Source organism: Oncorhynchus clarkii, unplaced genomic scaffold, assembly GCF_045791955.1.
Source record: "Oncorhynchus clarkii lewisi isolate Uvic-CL-2024 unplaced genomic scaffold, UVic_Ocla_1.0 unplaced_contig_9982_pilon_pilon, whole genome shotgun sequence".
In the NCBI taxonomy this organism is placed as follows: Eukaryota; Metazoa; Chordata; class Actinopteri; order Salmoniformes; family Salmonidae; genus Oncorhynchus; species Oncorhynchus clarkii.
In genome coordinates, this window is record NW_027258442.1 from 56,410 (window position 1) to 73,622 (window position 17,213).

Below are 17,213 nucleotides of genomic sequence, written 5' to 3' on the forward strand. Positions count from 1 at the left end.
ACCACAGCAGGACTAGTCCAGACGTATCTAGAACAGGGATAAACAACAACAGTCTCAGCAGAACTAGTCCAGACGTATCTAGAACAGGAATAGACAACCACAGCCTCAGCAGGACTAGTCTAGACGTATCTAGAACAGGGATAGACAACCACAGGTACAGTAGGATTTGGGTCCAACTTGGCACCACACCTGACCTAATTGATCAGTTCAATGATTGTCTTAATTAATTCAATACGCCTGGTTTTCCAGGTCGGGTTTCAACCATACATGTTTTGTACCTTCAGCACTCCGGGACCAGGGTTATTTACCTCCCTGGTCTAGAAACATCTCTCTGCAGCCAGACTAATCAATCCTGACAGCAGGATCCAGCTGGACGGACACACATTAAGTGTCGCTCTCTCACCCACACACTGACACATGTGCAGGCTGATTGATACGAGCACGTCTCATCTATCAGTTGGTGCACATGCAATTATTATTATTATTATAAACCTGTCATGGCGTGACCTGGACATGTGTTTTATCTACAAAGTTGAAACTCAGTTACTTTAATTGAGGAAAGAATGGTAGCTGGTGTGCTAGGGGGGGCTTCCCTGTAAAGTCCACATGGAAAGACATGCACACAGCCAGAGAGGAAGAGGCCAAGCCAGAGGTTTCACTCTATAACCTAAATCTGTCCAAAATAAGTCCAATGCGTTACTATGGGCTTATTTTGGACCGAAGCTTGTCGCCTTGCCTTCCCGCCTTTGGGATAACGACTCCGATTGTTGGGACGGAGTCATGAGCATCTCGTCATTATATATAGATCTCTGACTCAGACGACCGTCTCAACATGCTGTGGAGGTTGACTCCCTCCAGTGGCTGGGAGAGGTACTGTCATGCTTAAAATAATCTATTTCTTAGACCTGCCAGGAACAATCCTGTTGTGGTTGGTTGACTACTTACCTCTCCAGAGATGGGATTGGTGCCAAACTTCTTTATCCAAGGAACGATGCTCCTAAAAGCACAGGACACAGAGGGGGTTGGTCAACACTACAGGCTGGTTTATACTTACTCTACGTATACAAAGCAAGAATGCTTAGCAAAATGGTGATCCTGCGTCGAGATAAATCGAGGGGCTGTTCACACCTACGTGGGTTTTGATACGCAAAGCCATTTATGCGTAGCTACTTGCAGTTCTGTCATACGTACATACGTTGGTTATAGACCAGGCTTCAAAATGACAGTACTATTACAGATTTCAGCTTCACATTTCCATCAGTAAAGAACCTTCCGGAGTAAACCAGCCAGGGTATATCATAGAACTACATATAGATCCCTACTCACAGCAGGTCAAAGACGATTCCCTCGGGAGTGCACATGGGATATTCAAACGGCTGCAGAGACAAGCTGAAATGGGACAGGGGCAAGATCATTGAGTACACACAATTAAAATATAGCATCACTGCAAAGACCTTACATTCAACACTAAGGTCGCTAAGGTCTTTTTGCCTCTTACAAACTGTACTTTAGGACTGGTGAAGTGATGTCTTACCTGCAATGGTCAAATGGAAGACGTCGAAAATTTGACTTTGGAATTTCTTAAAGATATATATTTTAAAAAAAGACAGAATGCATCAACATTGTTAGTGAAGAACTGTTCCTAATCATCAACATGATTCAGTATGTTGAGTAGTGAACAACTGGGTTCTACTCCACCTCTTAATAAGGGACAATAGCAAAGAATCCTACTCCTACCTGATCTTTTCCCTCCATAGAAATGGGTGTACTCAGCACATGTGATGTACCTGGAGACAAAACGAAAATAAACAAACTGTGACACAGTCCTTGAACTTTAGAAGCAGGATAAAAAAATATGTTACTATCAAACTCAATTGGAAAACTTGGTTAGATGGCAACATGGTCAGAAAACAACATTAAGTCAATGATCCAGCATGGCTAGCATACACACAGGCTAAAGTTACAAAACGCTGACGAAGTTCTCCCTATCACAAATTAAACACTACCTAAAAGTTTTGATGACGGTCTGTCAACCGGACTTAAATTGAATAAAATTCGGGCAAATAATAAATAGTTAGCTAAAGTTAAGTTTAGCAAAAGCTAGGTAGTTACTAGCTAGCACCAATTATTATATTGCTAGCATCAATTATTATATTGACATGTCCTCAACGATTGAAGGCAGGCGACATCGGGTGGGAATCATTCTAGCCAATGAATCATTATTTTAATTAGCACTTAAAATTAGGGCCAAATTCGAATTAGGGTTCGAATGGAGCGGAAACCCGGAAATCCGGGGCCCGCGTCACAACTGGTGCCAGCTCGACCAGAATTCGGTCTGGTGACGCCGTTACTATGCAACCACCAGCTAGCTGACGGCACCGTGTTTAGCTAGCTAGCTCGTCTGGACTTGTTGCTGTTAGCTAGCATATGGACAAACAGTGCTACAGTAATAAGACATGACACGAATTACCACCGGAAACTAAATTCAACTTTTATGAGAACAGGTTGCCCTCGAATGTTAGAGACCTAACGTTAGATAGCAAATCAGAGTTGAAACGAGCCAACTGGAATTTTAGCTGGCCAGGTCGTATTGAAAGCTACGTCATATCAAACCTTATATATTAACAGCCAATACATTGGCATGGTAGGAATTACGCTAGCGACGATGATAACCGTTTAGCAAGCTAAATACAAGGGTCTGAGTCTGTCTGGCACGACTATAGGGAAAACGTTGGATACAACACGGCGAGAGGGTGAACATAATTCTTCAACATCTTACCAAGTTAGTTAGCGAAGCCAGCTGTAGTCACATATTGGCTACCTAGCAACATTACATTATTCTGGAGGCAGCCCACCAAGGGCCCCCAGCCCACCCAAACCGGGTTGACTTCAAAGTGTCAATGGAAACGGGGCTTGAGAGGAGACGTGCGTTTGTGATCAACAGGCACAAATAAGTAGTTTTTTTCTCAGTTGCCGGAATACCACGTGCGTCCACCTACATCTGTACATTTATAACAGCCTAAACATTAACTACGAAACGTATCACCGATCAAATAACCCTCACGTAATTCAACACTGGCATAGACGTCCATACAAAAAGGACACATGTCTCGCTTCGTATCTTCCTCTCTGCTAAAGCAGATAGCTAGCGGCTAATCTGTTTCTTTGCTCTCTGTTAGTGTAGTAACGTTATTTGGCTGGCTACTTTATCAAGCTTTTTGACGTTACATACTTGAAAATATTATGTTCAGAACTTACATTTTATCCTTCTGATGTTGACGCTTCCCCATTTTGATTGAGGTGTTAATAAATTACTATTAAACTTATTTCATAAACTATGTCGCTAGCTAGACAAAATATCAAAATAGACTTCGTCGTTTGACTAAACCGGAAGTTTTGAATTGTATTCGAGTTTGCGGAAGTACCATAGATATAGAGAGGGAGAATCTATCACAGATAGAACAATGAGACAGATATTTTACCGGATGTCTAAATATGAAGCATCCACCTGGCGTTTCCACTCACTACCAAATATGGTAGTGAGAGGAAGCCCAATACCCGGCAGTTTGAGAGGATTATTTTGTTTATTTTTTGTTACAAACTGGCTTTTGGAAGAAGAAGAAATTATTCGATGAAGCATTAGATCTCAAAACAGTTTTCTGTTCCCAAAACTACAATATGTTATGAACAGAGTGTACGTTTTGTAGACTTTTCCCTTTGCAAAAGTTTTTAAAAAATGCTTTGTTTCGGGGTGCAAAGTCGAATATAGGTGTTCCCTAAAGGGAATAATATGCAGATGCTTGCTAGAACGCGCCAATAGGATCTCGCAAGCTCGTGCTTGGATCGACCCACCTCTTTGCTTTTTCTGTCTACTATTACTCATTTATTCCCATTGGAAATGACAGGCTGTGGTCTATCCTGGTTTAGTTATGAAAATCTTTGACTCTAGTGCCCAAAAGCAAAGGCAAAGAGATATTATACTATATTGCCCAATTGCAGAAAGGAAAAGGCGAAGCAAGAGATTTTACACAGCCCAAAATCTTTCCAATCATTTTTGTATGGAGGTCAATGAGAGAGTGAGTTGCTAATTAGCTACATTAGGCTTATTTGATAGAATATCATTTTCGTAATGGCTAGGTTGATAAGAATATACTGGTATAGAGCCCCACAGTGGAGGTGTCATAATATCCATAAAACCTAGCAGTCAAACAGGAAAACGGTTCCAATCGTTTTTCCCATAGAGGATTTTAAAAACACTTAAAATAAGGTCTGTGTACATACCCTGGCGTGACATTTTGATAACCAATGCTCCTTATAAGACACATCGCTGCACTCTATACTCCTCTGTAAACTGGTCATCTCTGAATACCCGTCGCAAGACCCACTTGGTTGATGCTTATTTATAAAACCCTCTTAGGCCTCACTCCCCCCTATCTGAGATACCTACTGCAGCCCTCATCCTCCACATACAACACCCGTTCACTCCCCCCTATCTGAGATACCTACTGCAGCCCTCATCCTCCAACATACAACACCCGTTCTACCAGTCACATTCTGTTAAAGGTCCCCAAAGCAAACACATCCCTGGGTTGCTCGTCTTTTCAGTTCGCTGCAGCTAGCGACTGGAACGAGCTGCAACAAACACTCAAACTGGACAGTTTTATCTTATCTTCATCTTCATTCAAAGACTCAATCTTGGACACTCTTACTGACAGTTGCGTCTGCTTTTCATGATGTATTGTTGTCTCTACCTTCTTGCCCTTTGTGCTGTTGTCTGGGCCCAATAATGTTTGTACCATGTTGTGTTGCTACCATGTTGTGTTGCTACCATGCTGTGTTGCTACCATGTTTCATGTTGTGTTGTCATGTGTTGCTGCCATGCTATGTTGTTGTTTTAGGTCTCTCTTTATGTAGTGTTGTGGTGTCTCTTTTGTCGCGATGTGTGTTTTGGCCTATATTTTATTATATTTATATATATGTATACAGTGGGGAGAACAAGTATTTGATACACTGCCGATTTTGCAGGTTTTCCTACTTACAAAGCATGCCGAGGTCTGTCATTTTTTATCATAGGTACACTTCAACTGTGAGAGACGGATTCTAAAACAAAAATCCAGAAAATCACATTGTATGATTTTTAAGTAATTAATTTGCATTTTATTGCTCACTAAGTTGAGCACTTAGTGTATCAGGACATTTGCATGTATAGGACTATAGGCTTAGGAGTCCAGTGAATGATATGAATATTTACAAAATAAATATACAAGGAAGAGAGAACCTGAGAGAGAGGCTGCATTCCAAACACGTTATTTTTACTCCCTCAGCGCTAGGCACTTTCCTCCGGGGGAATCCCGGTCGAAAACCGGATGCAGTTTGATTGCCATATTAAGTAGAGTTCCAATTGTCCCTCAATTTAGATTGAGGGAGCAAGTGAACAACTTTGGTTGTGGGGTTGATATGACCCACAATTCAATGCAAACTGTAGTCACATGTCAAACTCTGGTGGCCGCAAAGTGTCGAATTGAATCAACAAGGCTGCATTTTCGGGCATATCAGAAAAAAGTATGAAGCTAGCTTGCAAAAAAAATATATAGAAATTGATTTTAGCGTTGGCAAATTGGCTTAGTCTCATAGTGAGGAGCCTGTAAAATGTAGCTAGATTCATAAACAGATTTTGGGGAATTTTGAAACGACCAAACTATAAAGCTAGCTACTCAGCTATGGGTACTAGCTACTTGACAGGAGTGCTAGCTAGATACGTTAGCTTACTAGATACATTAATAGCTTAAGGTTGGTTGTTTTTAAGCTCAACTTCCAGATTTCCACCAAAGACGTTGCCTCTCCGATCATGGGCATACTTACTTGTGCAAGGGACATTTAACTTGTTATGGCTGCAGGGGCAGTATTGAGTAGCTTGTATGAAAGGTGCCCAGAGGTGCCCAGAGTAAACGGCCTGCTCCTCAGTCCCAGTTGCTTATATATGCATATTATTATTATTATTGGATAGAAAACACTCTGAAGTTTCTAAAACTGTTTGAATGATGTCTGTGAGTATAACAGAACTCAGATGGCAGGCAGAATCCTGAGAAGAAATCCAAACAGTAAGTGAGAAATCTGAGGTTGATCGATTTTCATCACAGGCCCTATTGAATTCACAGTGGGATATGGATGAAGTTGCACTTCCTAGGACTTCCACTAGATGTCAACCATCTTTAGAAACTTGAATGAGGCTTCCACTGTGTTGTGGGACTGAATAAGAGCTGAATGAGTCAGGTTACTGGCAGAGAGCCATTTCCTGGTCATGCGCATTCCACATGATATCGACCTTGCTTCTCTAGACACAAAGGAATTCTCATAATTTTATCTCTATTTGTGCTTTTTGTGACTCCTCTCTTTGGCTGGAAAAATGGCTGTGTTTTTCTGTGGCTTGGTGGTGACCTAACATAATCGTTTGTGGTGCTTTCGCTGTAAAGCCTATTTGAAATCAGACACGGTGGTGGGATTAACAACAAGATTACCTTTAAAACGGTATAAGATACATGTATGTTTGAGGAATTTTAATTATGAGATTTCACTTTCACTGGTTGTTGTCAAATCATCCCGTTAACGGGATTGCAGCCATAAGAAGTTTTAAGGTACACTTGGATGTGACGATGTAAAATGTCATTCAATGACTGAGTGTTTATGGCCGGGGGCTGTCTACTTTGAGATTGAAATGCAGCCCCTCCATCCTCAGCAGCAGGCGCACTTGAGGGGAACAGCCGGAACCCATTTCCAGCTGGACAAAAGCTATACGTTTTATTGAGTTATAATAGGCTGAAAGAAATAACAAGCTTGCTCAGTTCTCATCACACTCACACATATTAACAGAGGTCATGTCCAATTGGGTCCAGTTGGAGTGGCCTGTTCAGTAACGTGGATTCATCCCTGTTTCAGTGTCTCCACCTAGTGGCCTGTTCAGTATCGTGGATTCATCCGTGTCAGTGTCTCCACCTAGTGGCCTGTTCAGTATCGTGGATTCACCCGTGTCAGTAACTCCACCTAGTGGCCTGTTCAGTAACGTGGATTCACCCCTGTGTCAGTGTCTCCACCTAGTGGCCTGTTCAGTAACGTGGATTCATCCCTGTGTCAGTGTCTCCACCTAGTGGCCTGTTCAGTATCGTGGATTCATCCGTGTCAGTGTCTCCACCTAGTGGCCTGTTCAGTAACGTGGATTCACCCCTGTGTCAGTAACTCCACCTAGTGGCCTGTTCAGTAATGTGGATTCACCCCTGTGTCAGTAACTCCACCTAGTGGCCTGTTCAGTAATGTGGAGTCACCCCTGTGTCAGTGTCTCCACCTAGTGGCCTGTTCAGTATCGTGGATTCATCCCTGTGTCAGTGTCTCCACCTAGTGGCCTGTTCAGTAGCGTGGATTCATCCCTGTGTCAGTAACTCCACCTAGTGGCCTGTTCAGTATCGTGGATTCACCCGTGTCAGTAACTCCACCTAGTGGCCTGTTCAGTAACGTGGATTCACCCCTGTGTCAGTGTCTCCACCTAGTGGCCTGTTCAGTAACGTGGATTCATCCCTGTGTCAGTGTCTCCACCTAGTGGCCTGTTCAGTAACGTGGATTCACCCCTGTGTCAGTGTCTCCACCTAGTGGCCTGTTCAGTAACGTGGATTCATCCCTGTGTCAGTGTCTCCACCTAGTGGCCTGTTCAGTAACGTGGATTCACCCCTGTGTCAGTGTCTCCACCTAGTGGCCTGTTCAGTATCGTGGATTCATCCCTGTGTCAGTGTCTCCACCTAGTGGCCTGTTCAGTAACGTGGATTCACCCCTGTGTCAGTGTCTCCACCTAGTGGCCTGTTCAGTAACGTGGATTCATCCCTGTGTCAGTGTCTCCACCTAGTGGCCTGTTCAGTATCGTTGATTTATCCCTGTGTCAGTTTCTCCACCTAGTGGCCTGTTCAGTATCGTGGATTCATCCCTGTGTCAGTAACTCCACCTAGTGGCCTGTTCAGTATCGTGGATTCATCCCTGAGTCAATGTCTCCACCTAGTGGCCTGTTCAGTATCGTGGATTCATCCCTGTGTCAGTAACTCCACCTAGTGGCCTGTTCAGTATCGTGGATTCATCCCTGTGTCAGTGTCTCATACAATACAAGACAGGAATAACGTTACAAGTTACAGAGTTAGTCTTTAATGGAATGTCAATGACACTTTAGACAGAAAAACAGATTCAACATTTATCTATGTAAATCAATGCCCTAATCGTCTGGAGTAAATCCACTGACGTGACACAGCTGGAGCTAACGAGCGACAGAGACAATGTCAAAGTGGTTAATTAAGGAGATGTGACATTGCCTTTCCAACACTCTGGTAAAAAGTGCACCTAACCAGAGCTATATATATATATATATATCCTCTATGGTGTCTGACCCACATGGCACCCCGAACCCATGGGTTCTACTACTAGTAACACAGAGAGTTAAACAGTCTGGAGAGATTGGAGATATCTACGACTGACTGTGGCCAGTAGTTCAAATTAAGTGAGTTGAGCTGGTCTGGGGTCAGTGAGTTGAGCTGGTCTGGGGTCAGTGAGTTGAGCTGGTCTGGGGTCAGTGAGTTGAGCTGATCTGGGGTCAGTGAGTTGAGCTGGTCTGGGGTCAGTGAGTTGAGCTGATACAACATGTGGTCAGGGGTCAGTGTGTTGAGCTGGTCTGGGGTCAGTGAGTTGAGCTGGTCTGGGGTAAGTTGAGCTGAGCTGGTCTGGGGTCAGTTGAGCTGATACAACATGTGGTCTGGGGTCAGTGAGTTGAGCTGGTCTGGGGTCAGTGTGTTGAGCTGGTCTGGGGTCAGTGTGTTTAATTACTTGTTAGTATTATCTCTTATTCTTATCCATATTTTTTAAACTGCACTGTTGGTTAGGGGCTCGTAAGTGAGCATTTCACTGTTAGGTCTACACCTGTTGTATTCAGCGCATGTAACTAATATCATTTCATTTGATTGGCTGTCAGGTACAATATGATTGGCTGTCAGGTGCAATATGATTGGCTCTATTCAGTGCATCTCCATCTGTAACGTTGTGAATGTTTCACCTTACTGAACCCTGGTCCCACAGATCCAGCAGCATAGCCTGCTCTGATTGGTCCAGCATGGTGTATGGCCTTCTCCTATTGGTGCTCCTTGAGGAACTCCTTCATGTAATTGGCCAAAGCCTGAGCGTCTTCCACTGTCACAGCGTTGTAGAGAGACGCACGTATTCCTCCCACTGACCTGTAGGGGGAGACACAAACACCATGAGCAAGTAGAGACAGATCGACAGACAGACAGAAATGGTTAGGGTTAAACAGACAGACAGACAGGGTTAGGGTTAAACAGACAGACAGACAGGGTTAGGGTTAAACAGACAGACAGGGTTAGGGTTAAACAGACAGACAGGGTTAGACAGACAGACAGGGTTAGACAGACAGACAGACAGGGTTAGGGTTAAACAGACAGACAGACAGACAGGGTTAGACAGACAGACAGACAGACAGGGTTAGGGTTAGACAGACAGACAGGGTTAGACAGACAGACAGACAGACAGGGTTAGGGTTAGACAGACAGACAGGGTTAGGGTTAAACAGACAGACAGGGTTAGGGTTAGACAGACAGACAGGGTTAGACAGAAAGACAGGGTTAGGGTTAAACAGACAGACAGACAGGGTTAGGGTTAAACAGACAGACAGACAGGGTTAGACAGAAAGACAGGGTTAGGGTTAAACAGACAGACAGACAGGGTTAGGGTTAAACAGACAGACAGGGTTAGGGTTAAACAGACAGACAGGGTTAGGGTTAGACAGACAGACAGGGTTAGGGTTAGACAGACAGACAGACAGGGTTAGACAGAAAGACAGGGTTAGGGTTAAACAGACAGACAGACAGGGATCTAAAAGGGGAGGTCACCATTCTGTTAGTACTTGTTGACAGGGTTAGACAGACAGGATCTAAAAGGGGAGGTCACCATTCTGTTAGTACTTGTTGACAGGGTTAGACAGACAGGGTCTAAAAGGGGAGGTCACCATTCTGTTAGTACTTGTTGACAGGGTTAAACAGACAGACAGGGTCTAAAAGGGGAGGTCACCATTCTGTTAGTACTTGTTGACAGGGATATGTTTCTTAATAACAACCTATTTGAAACCAGCCACTACACTTCATAATTATAATCACATTTCTTCTTATTATTATTCAGGTTATTACTTATAAATAAAACAGGAAGAAATGCCAGGTTGGAGAGGATCTGTTACATTTTCATATCGACAACATTAACCGAGTCAACATGAAGATCTGCCTTCCTTGTCTGTTGGCTTTTATGCAGACTCACTAAACAGAGAACATCCCTGCAAAACACTTCTCACAGATCCTATTTCACCGTCGCTGGGTTTTCTAACACTTTTCCAGAAATAGTCACATAACATCACAAACCCTGCTGCGGTCACTCGACCGTTCTTAAAAGAGATGCCGCCGTAATGAGATGTAATGCAATCGAAGTGAAAACAGGCCCTTTACAAGATGACATCATGTCAAGAGCGTTGTATTTATTACTAAAGAGAGTCCAGTCTACTTGAGGAAACTTTGCGAACGGACATTTAAAGAAAATCAGAAAACTCCCCTTTAAAATGGACCCGCCAATCAAAGCCAACAGCAGCGTTTAAGGGGTCTAAGGCACTGCATCCGCAGTGTTGAGGCGTCACTACAGACCCGGGTTCGATCTCAGGCCGTGTCACACCCAGCCGTGACAGGGAGTTCCATAGGGCGGCACACGTCTGTTGTTGGAGCGTGACCCTGGCTATCCGTCATTTTCATGGTGTCGTCTGGTTTGTTTCATTTAAGGAATTTGAAATGGTTTACACTTTTACTTTTGAGTCCATGTTAGCGATTACATTTACTTTTGATACTGAAGTATATTTAAAACCAAATACGTTTGGACTTTTACTCAAGTAGTATTTTACTGGGTGACTTTCACTTGAGTCATTTTCTATTAAGGTGTCTTTACTTTTACTCTAGTAGGACAACTGGGTACTTTTTACACACTGTTTACATGGTTATTAAATTACACAAACACACCTTGAGCAGAGACACAGACGCAAGGCCCCCCTGACCCATCAGTCACACATGTACACTGTGTGTGTACCTGTGTGTGTGTGTGTGTGTGTACCTGTGTGTGTGTGTGTGTACCTGTGTGTGTACCTGTGTGTGTGTGTGTGTGTGTACCTGTGTGTGTGTGTGTGTGTACCTGTGTGTGTGTGTGTGCGTGCATGCGTGCGTGTGTGTACCTGTGTGTGTACCTGTTTGTGTGTGTGTGTGTGTGTACCTGTGTGTGTACCTGTGTGTGTGTGTGTGTGTACCTGTGTGTGTGTGTGTGTGTGTGCGTGCATGCGTGCGTGTGTGTACCTGTGCCCCTTCAGTGAGATCATCCCCAGTTTGGAGGCTCCATCCAGGAACTCCTTCTCCAGAGTTTCGTCACCCTGTTTCTTCCCCACGCGGAACGGAACGTTCATACGACTACGACACGCCACGTCCACCGGACACCTAACATACACACCAGTTACCATGGAGACAGGCACGCTCACAGCATGTTACACAGGTATACACTTTACAAACTCCATCTCGTATACCGAACACCTTGTAACACTTTCCAATACACGGCAGTTACCATGGAGACAGGTTTGAGCCTACTCCCACTGAATGTTATTTTCTGTTCAGAATTCCTCTCGCTCGCTCCCTCCCTCCCTCTCCACTCTCTTCCCCTCCCTCTCCACTCTCTTCCCCTCCCTCTCCACTCTCTTCCCCTCCCTCTCCACTCTCTTCCCCTCCCTCTCCACTCTCTTCCCCTCCCTCTCCACTCTCTTCCCCTCCCTCTCCACTCTCTCTCCCTCCCTCTCCACTCTCTCTCCCTCCCTCTCCACTTTCTCCCTCGCCTCTTTCCTCCTTCCCCCCCCCCCCTCTGAAAGGATACTAACGTGTAGAAGTGGTTGGAGGAGTTGATGATATCATAGATCATACTGGACTTCTTCTTGTTGAGCGTTTCCATGGCGTCAACACCTCCGTTGTTCTTTATCCACTCCAGAACCAGACTCATGATGTAGATACTAGAGAGAGAGAGAGATAGAGAGAGAGATACACTGAGTGTACAAAACATTAGGAACATCTTCCTAATATTGGAGTTTCACCCTATCATTTTGCCTTCAGAACAGCCTCAATTCGTCAGGTCATGGACTCTACAGGATGTCGAAAGCGTTCTACAGGGATGCTGACCCATGTTGAGTCCAATGCTTCCCACAGTTATGTCAAGTTGGCTGGATGTCCTTTGGGTAGTGGATCGTTCTAGATACACACAGGAAACTAAAAAAGACCCAGCAGCGTTGCAGTTCTTGACACAAACCGGTGCGCCTGGCACCTTCTACCATACCCCGTTCAAAGACACTTAAATCTATTTGTCTTGCCCCCCCCCCATTCACCCTCAGAATGGCACACATACACAATCCATGTCTCAAATGTCTCAATGCTTAAAAATCCTTTAACCGTCTCCTCTCCTTCATCTACACTGATTGAAGTGGATTTAACAGGTGACATCAATAAGGGATCATAGCTTTCACCTGGATTCACCTGGTCAGTCTGTCATGGAAAGAGCAGGTGTTCCTAATGTTCTGTATTATAGGGCCTATACTCTTTGTATTTTGGTTCTAAAACATCCAGAATGGATTAAAAACATCAAGGGACATCATAATCCTACTGGAAACATGGTGACATACAGTGGGGCAAAAAAGTATTTAGTCAGCCACCAATTGTGCAAGTTCTCCCACTTAAAAAGATGAGAGGCCTGTAATTTTCATCATAGGTACACTTCAACTATGACAGACAAAACGAGAAAAAAAAGTCCAGAAAATCACATTGTAGGAATTTATTTGCAAATTATGGTGGAAAATAAGTATTTGGTCAATAACAAAAGTTTCTCAATACTTTGTTATATACCCTTTGTTGGCAATGACAGAGGTCAAACGTTTTCTGTAAGTCTTCACAAGGTTTTCACACACTGTTGCTGGTATTTTGGCCCATTCCTCCATGCAGATCTCCTCTAGAGCAGTGATGTTTTGGGGCTGTTGCTGGGCAACACGGACTTTCAACTCCCTCCAAAGATTTTCTATGGGGTTGAGATCTGGAGACTGGCTAGGCCACTCCAGGACCTTGAAATGCTTCTTACGAAGCCACTCCTTCGTTGCCCGGGCGGTGTGTTTGGGATCATTGTCATGCTGAAAGACCCAGCCACGTTTCATCTTCAATGCCCTTGCTGATGGAAGGAGGTTTTCACTCAAAATCTCATGATACATGGCCCCATTCATTCTTTCCTTTACACGGATCAGTCGTCCTTGTCCCTTTGCAGAAAAACAGCCCCAAAGCATGATGTTTCCACCCCCATGCTTCACAGTAGGTATGGTGTTCTTTGGATGCAACTCAGCATTCTTTGTCCTCCAAACACGATGAGTTGAGTTTTTACCAAAAAGTTATATTTTGGTTTCATCTGACCATATGACATTCTCCCAATCTTCTTCTGGATCATCCAAATGGTCTCTAGCAAACTTCAGACGGGCCTGGACATGTACTGGCTTAAGCAGGGGAACACGTCTGGCACTGCAGGATTTGAGTCCCTGGCGGCGTAGTGTGTTACTGATGGTAGGCTTTGTTACTTTGGTCCCAGCTCTCTGCAGGTCATTCACTAGGTCCCCCGTGTGGTTCTGGGATTTTTGCTCACCGTTCTTGTGATCATTTTGACCCCACGGGGTGAGATCTTGCATGGAGCCCCAGATTGAGGGAGATTATCAGTGGTCTTGTATGTCTTCCATTTCCTAATAATTGCTCCCACAGTTGATTTATTCAAACCAAGCTGCTTACCTATTGCAGATTCAGTCTTCCCAGCCTGGTGCAGGTCTACCATTTTGTTTCTGGTGTCCTTTGACAGCTCTTTGGTCTTGGCCATAGTGGAGTTTGGAGTGTGACTGTTTGAGGTTGTGGACAGGTGTCTTTTATACTGATAATAAGTTCAAACAGGTGCCATTAATACAGGTAACGAGTGGAGGACAGAGGAGCCTCTTAAAGAAGAAGTTACAGGTCTGTGATAGCCAGAAATCTTGCTTGTTTGTAGGTGACCAAATACTTAATTTCCACCATAATTTGCAAATAAATTCATTAAAAAAATCTTACAATGTGATTTTCTGTATTTCTGTATGGGTCCACTATATGGGTCCACTGAATGGGTCCACTGTATGGCAGTGAAGGGTAGGGTCCACTATATGGGTCCACTGTATGGCAGTGAAGGGTGGGGTCCACTATATGGGTCCACTGTATGGCAGTGAAGGGTGGGGTCCACTATCTGAGTCCACTGTATGGCAGTGGAGAGTGGGGTCCACTATATGGGTCCACTATATGTGTCCACTGTATGGGTCCACTGTATGGGTCCACTATATGGGTCCACTATATGGCAGTGGAGTGTGGGGTCCACTATATGGGTCCACTGTATGGCAGTGGAGTGTGGGGTCCACTATATGGGTCCACTGTATGGCAGTGAAGGGTGGGGTCCACTGTATGGCAGTGAAGGGTGAGGTCCACTGTATGGGTCCACTATATGGGTCCACTATATGGCAGTGAAGGGTGGGGTCCACTATATGGGTCCACTATATGGCAGTGAAGGGTGGGGTCCACTATATGGCAGTGAAGGGTGGGGTCCACTATATGGGTCCACTATATGGCAGTGAAGGGTGGGGTCCAGTATATGGGTCCACTATATGGGTCCACAATATGGCAGTGAAGGGTGGGGTCCACTATATGGGTCCACTATATGGCAGTGAAGGGTGGGGTCCAGAAGCCTGCACACCCATACCTGCTGTAAACCTGCAGTAATTGAAGCAAGGCACTGTGTGTGTGTGTGTGTGTGTTACCTGAAGCAGGGCACTGTGTGTGTGTGTGTTACCTTAAGCAAGGCACTGTGTGTGTGTTACCTGAAGCAAGACACTGTGTGTGTGTTACCTGAAGCAAGGCACCGTGTGTGTGTTACCTGAAGCAAGGCACTGTGTGTGTGTTACCTGAAGCAAGGCACCGTGTGTGTGTTACCTGAAGCAAGGCACTGTGTGTGTGTTACCTGAAGCAAGACACTGTGTGTGTGTTACCTGAAGCAAGGCACTGTGTGTGTGTTACCTGAAGCAAGGCACTGTGTGTGTGTTACCTGAAGCAAGGCACTGTGTGTGTGTTACCTGAAGCAAGGCACTGTGTGTGTGTTACCTGAAGCAAGACACTGTGTGTGTGTTACCTGAAGCAAGGCACTGTGCGTGTGTTACCTGAAGCAAGGCACTGTGTGTGTGTTACCTGAAGCAAGGTACTGTGTGTGTGTTACCTGAAGCAAGGCACTGTGTGTGTGTTACCTGAAGCAAGGCACTGTGTGTGTGTGTTACCTGAAGCAAGGCACTGTGTGTGTGTTACCTGAAGCAGGGCACTGTGTGTGTGTGTTACCTGAAGCAAGGCACTGTGTGTGTGTTACCTGAAGCAGGGCACTGTGTGTGTGTGTTACCTGAAGCAGGGCACTGTGTGTGTGTGTTACCTGAAGCAGGGCACTGTGTGTGTGTGTTACCTGAAGCAAGGCACTGTGTGTGTGTGTTACCTGAAGCAAGGCACTGTGTGTGTGTGTGTTACCTGAAGCAAGGCACTGTGTGTGTGTGTGTTACCTGAAGCAGGGCACTGTGTTTGTGTTATCTGAAGCAGGGCAATGTGTGTGTTACCTGAAGCAGGGCACTGTGTGTGTGTTACCTGAAGCAGGGAACTGTGTGTGTTACCTGAAGCAGGGCACTGTGTGTGTGTTACCTGAAGCAGGCTGGTGTGTTGTACAGGGAGTTGTTCTTAGCCTGCACTTGGTAGTTAAGGACAATGGGACACTCCGTCAGGGCGTGGTCAATGAGATCCTCTCTCACGATCACCACAGCAACACCAGCACAGCCCACGTTCTTCTGAGCCCCAGCGAAGATCAGCCCAAACTATTAATAACACATGGAATAAACACCAACACACAGGAAGTTATTACCCTTCAAATGTTTTAGGTCATTTCTGCAGGGTAAAATAACATGCTAAAAAACAAAAACATGCAGTAGTTGGTAAGCTTTCCTTTACCATCCATTATGCTGCATAACCATAACCTCAAATCAGCACCTCAAATCTCATTTCCATGCATTTTAATGATGTACATCTGTCGTTCTGCCCCTGAACAAGGCAGTTAACCCACTGTTCCCCTGAACAAGGCAGTTAACCCACTGTTCCCCTGAACAAGGCAGTTAACCCACTGTTCCCCTGAACAAGGCAGTTAACCCACTGTTCCTAGACCAGTTAACCCACTGTTCCTAGACCAGTTAACCCACTGTTCCTAGACCAGTTAACCCACTGTTCCCCTGAACAAGGCAATTAACCCACTGTTCCTAGGCCGTCATTGTAAAGAAGAATTTGTTCTTAAAAGGGACTTGCCTAGTTAAATAAAGGTTAAATAAAGGTAAAACACGAAATGATGTAGCCGATTTTGACTTTGCAGCGTGGTTGTGTCGTGGTAACCAAGTGAAAAGCTCAACCTTACCTTGGAGACGTCGACGGGTCGGGACAGGAAGTTAGATGACATGTCAGAGACCAGGACGGCTCCGTGGGTTTCGGGGATGAAGTTGTACTCCACGCCGTGCACTGTCTCGTTGCAGCAGTAATACACGTAGGACGATCCAGGGGTCAACGACCAACTGCTGGGGTCAGGGATCTCTGGAGGACCACACAGTCAGAATCATTAGACCACACGGTCAGAATCATTTGTCAATGACTGACCACGAGAATCTAAATAGGTCAGATCAGGTGAATAACTTCAATCAGACCCCCGCAGGGTGGGGGGGGGGGGGCGGCGAACTAGTGGTGATTAACAACTCACGTCCTGTCGTAAATCAAGGGTGGAGCTTTCAGGTCTCCCTCTCCAATATTCACCTAAGGAATGTAATTTGTTTCCAAGATACTTTTTCCCGCCGAAACTATAACATGCTCAAAAGCAACTACTGGAACAATATTTCTAACGTAGACCGTGGGGAATGGTCAGAGGCGATCTATAGAGCACTAATGTCATTTTATTATTTTGTGATGTCATTAAAAAATATAACAAAGGAAATACTGTAACTTGGA

The 17,213-nt window shown here is 44.8% G+C and overlaps 2 protein-coding genes across 2 annotated transcripts in view; both read right to left on the reverse strand.

Annotated features, from left to right (window-relative positions):
• The window catches only part of LOC139396944 (RING-type E3 ubiquitin-protein ligase PPIL2-like), a 37,030-nt gene extending 33,579 nt beyond the window's left edge, over positions 1–3,451 (reverse strand). The window contains exons 1-5 of the mRNA XM_071143877.1: positions 3,259–3,451; positions 1,738–1,787; positions 1,535–1,580; positions 1,327–1,389; positions 946–997 (exon numbers count right to left, since the gene is read on the reverse strand). Of these exons, the coding sequence (XP_070999978.1) occupies positions 946–997; positions 1,327–1,389; positions 1,535–1,580; positions 1,738–1,787; positions 3,259–3,290 (243 nt within the window). The 5' untranslated portion in view covers positions 3,291–3,451. The remainder of the gene's footprint in view (positions 1–945; positions 998–1,326; positions 1,390–1,534; positions 1,581–1,737; positions 1,788–3,258) is intronic.
• A 4,702-nt stretch (positions 3,452–8,153) lies between these two features.
• LOC139396943 (phosphoserine aminotransferase-like) lies at positions 8,154–16,805 on the reverse strand (the record flags this gene model as incomplete). Its single annotated transcript, XM_071143875.1, has 5 exons — positions 8,154–9,257; positions 11,418–11,555; positions 11,987–12,115; positions 15,876–16,045; positions 16,633–16,805. Coding segments are annotated over 5 exons (713 nt in total), but the record flags the coding sequence as incomplete, so codon positions are not given.
• Positions 16,806–17,213: the final 408 nt, after the last annotated feature.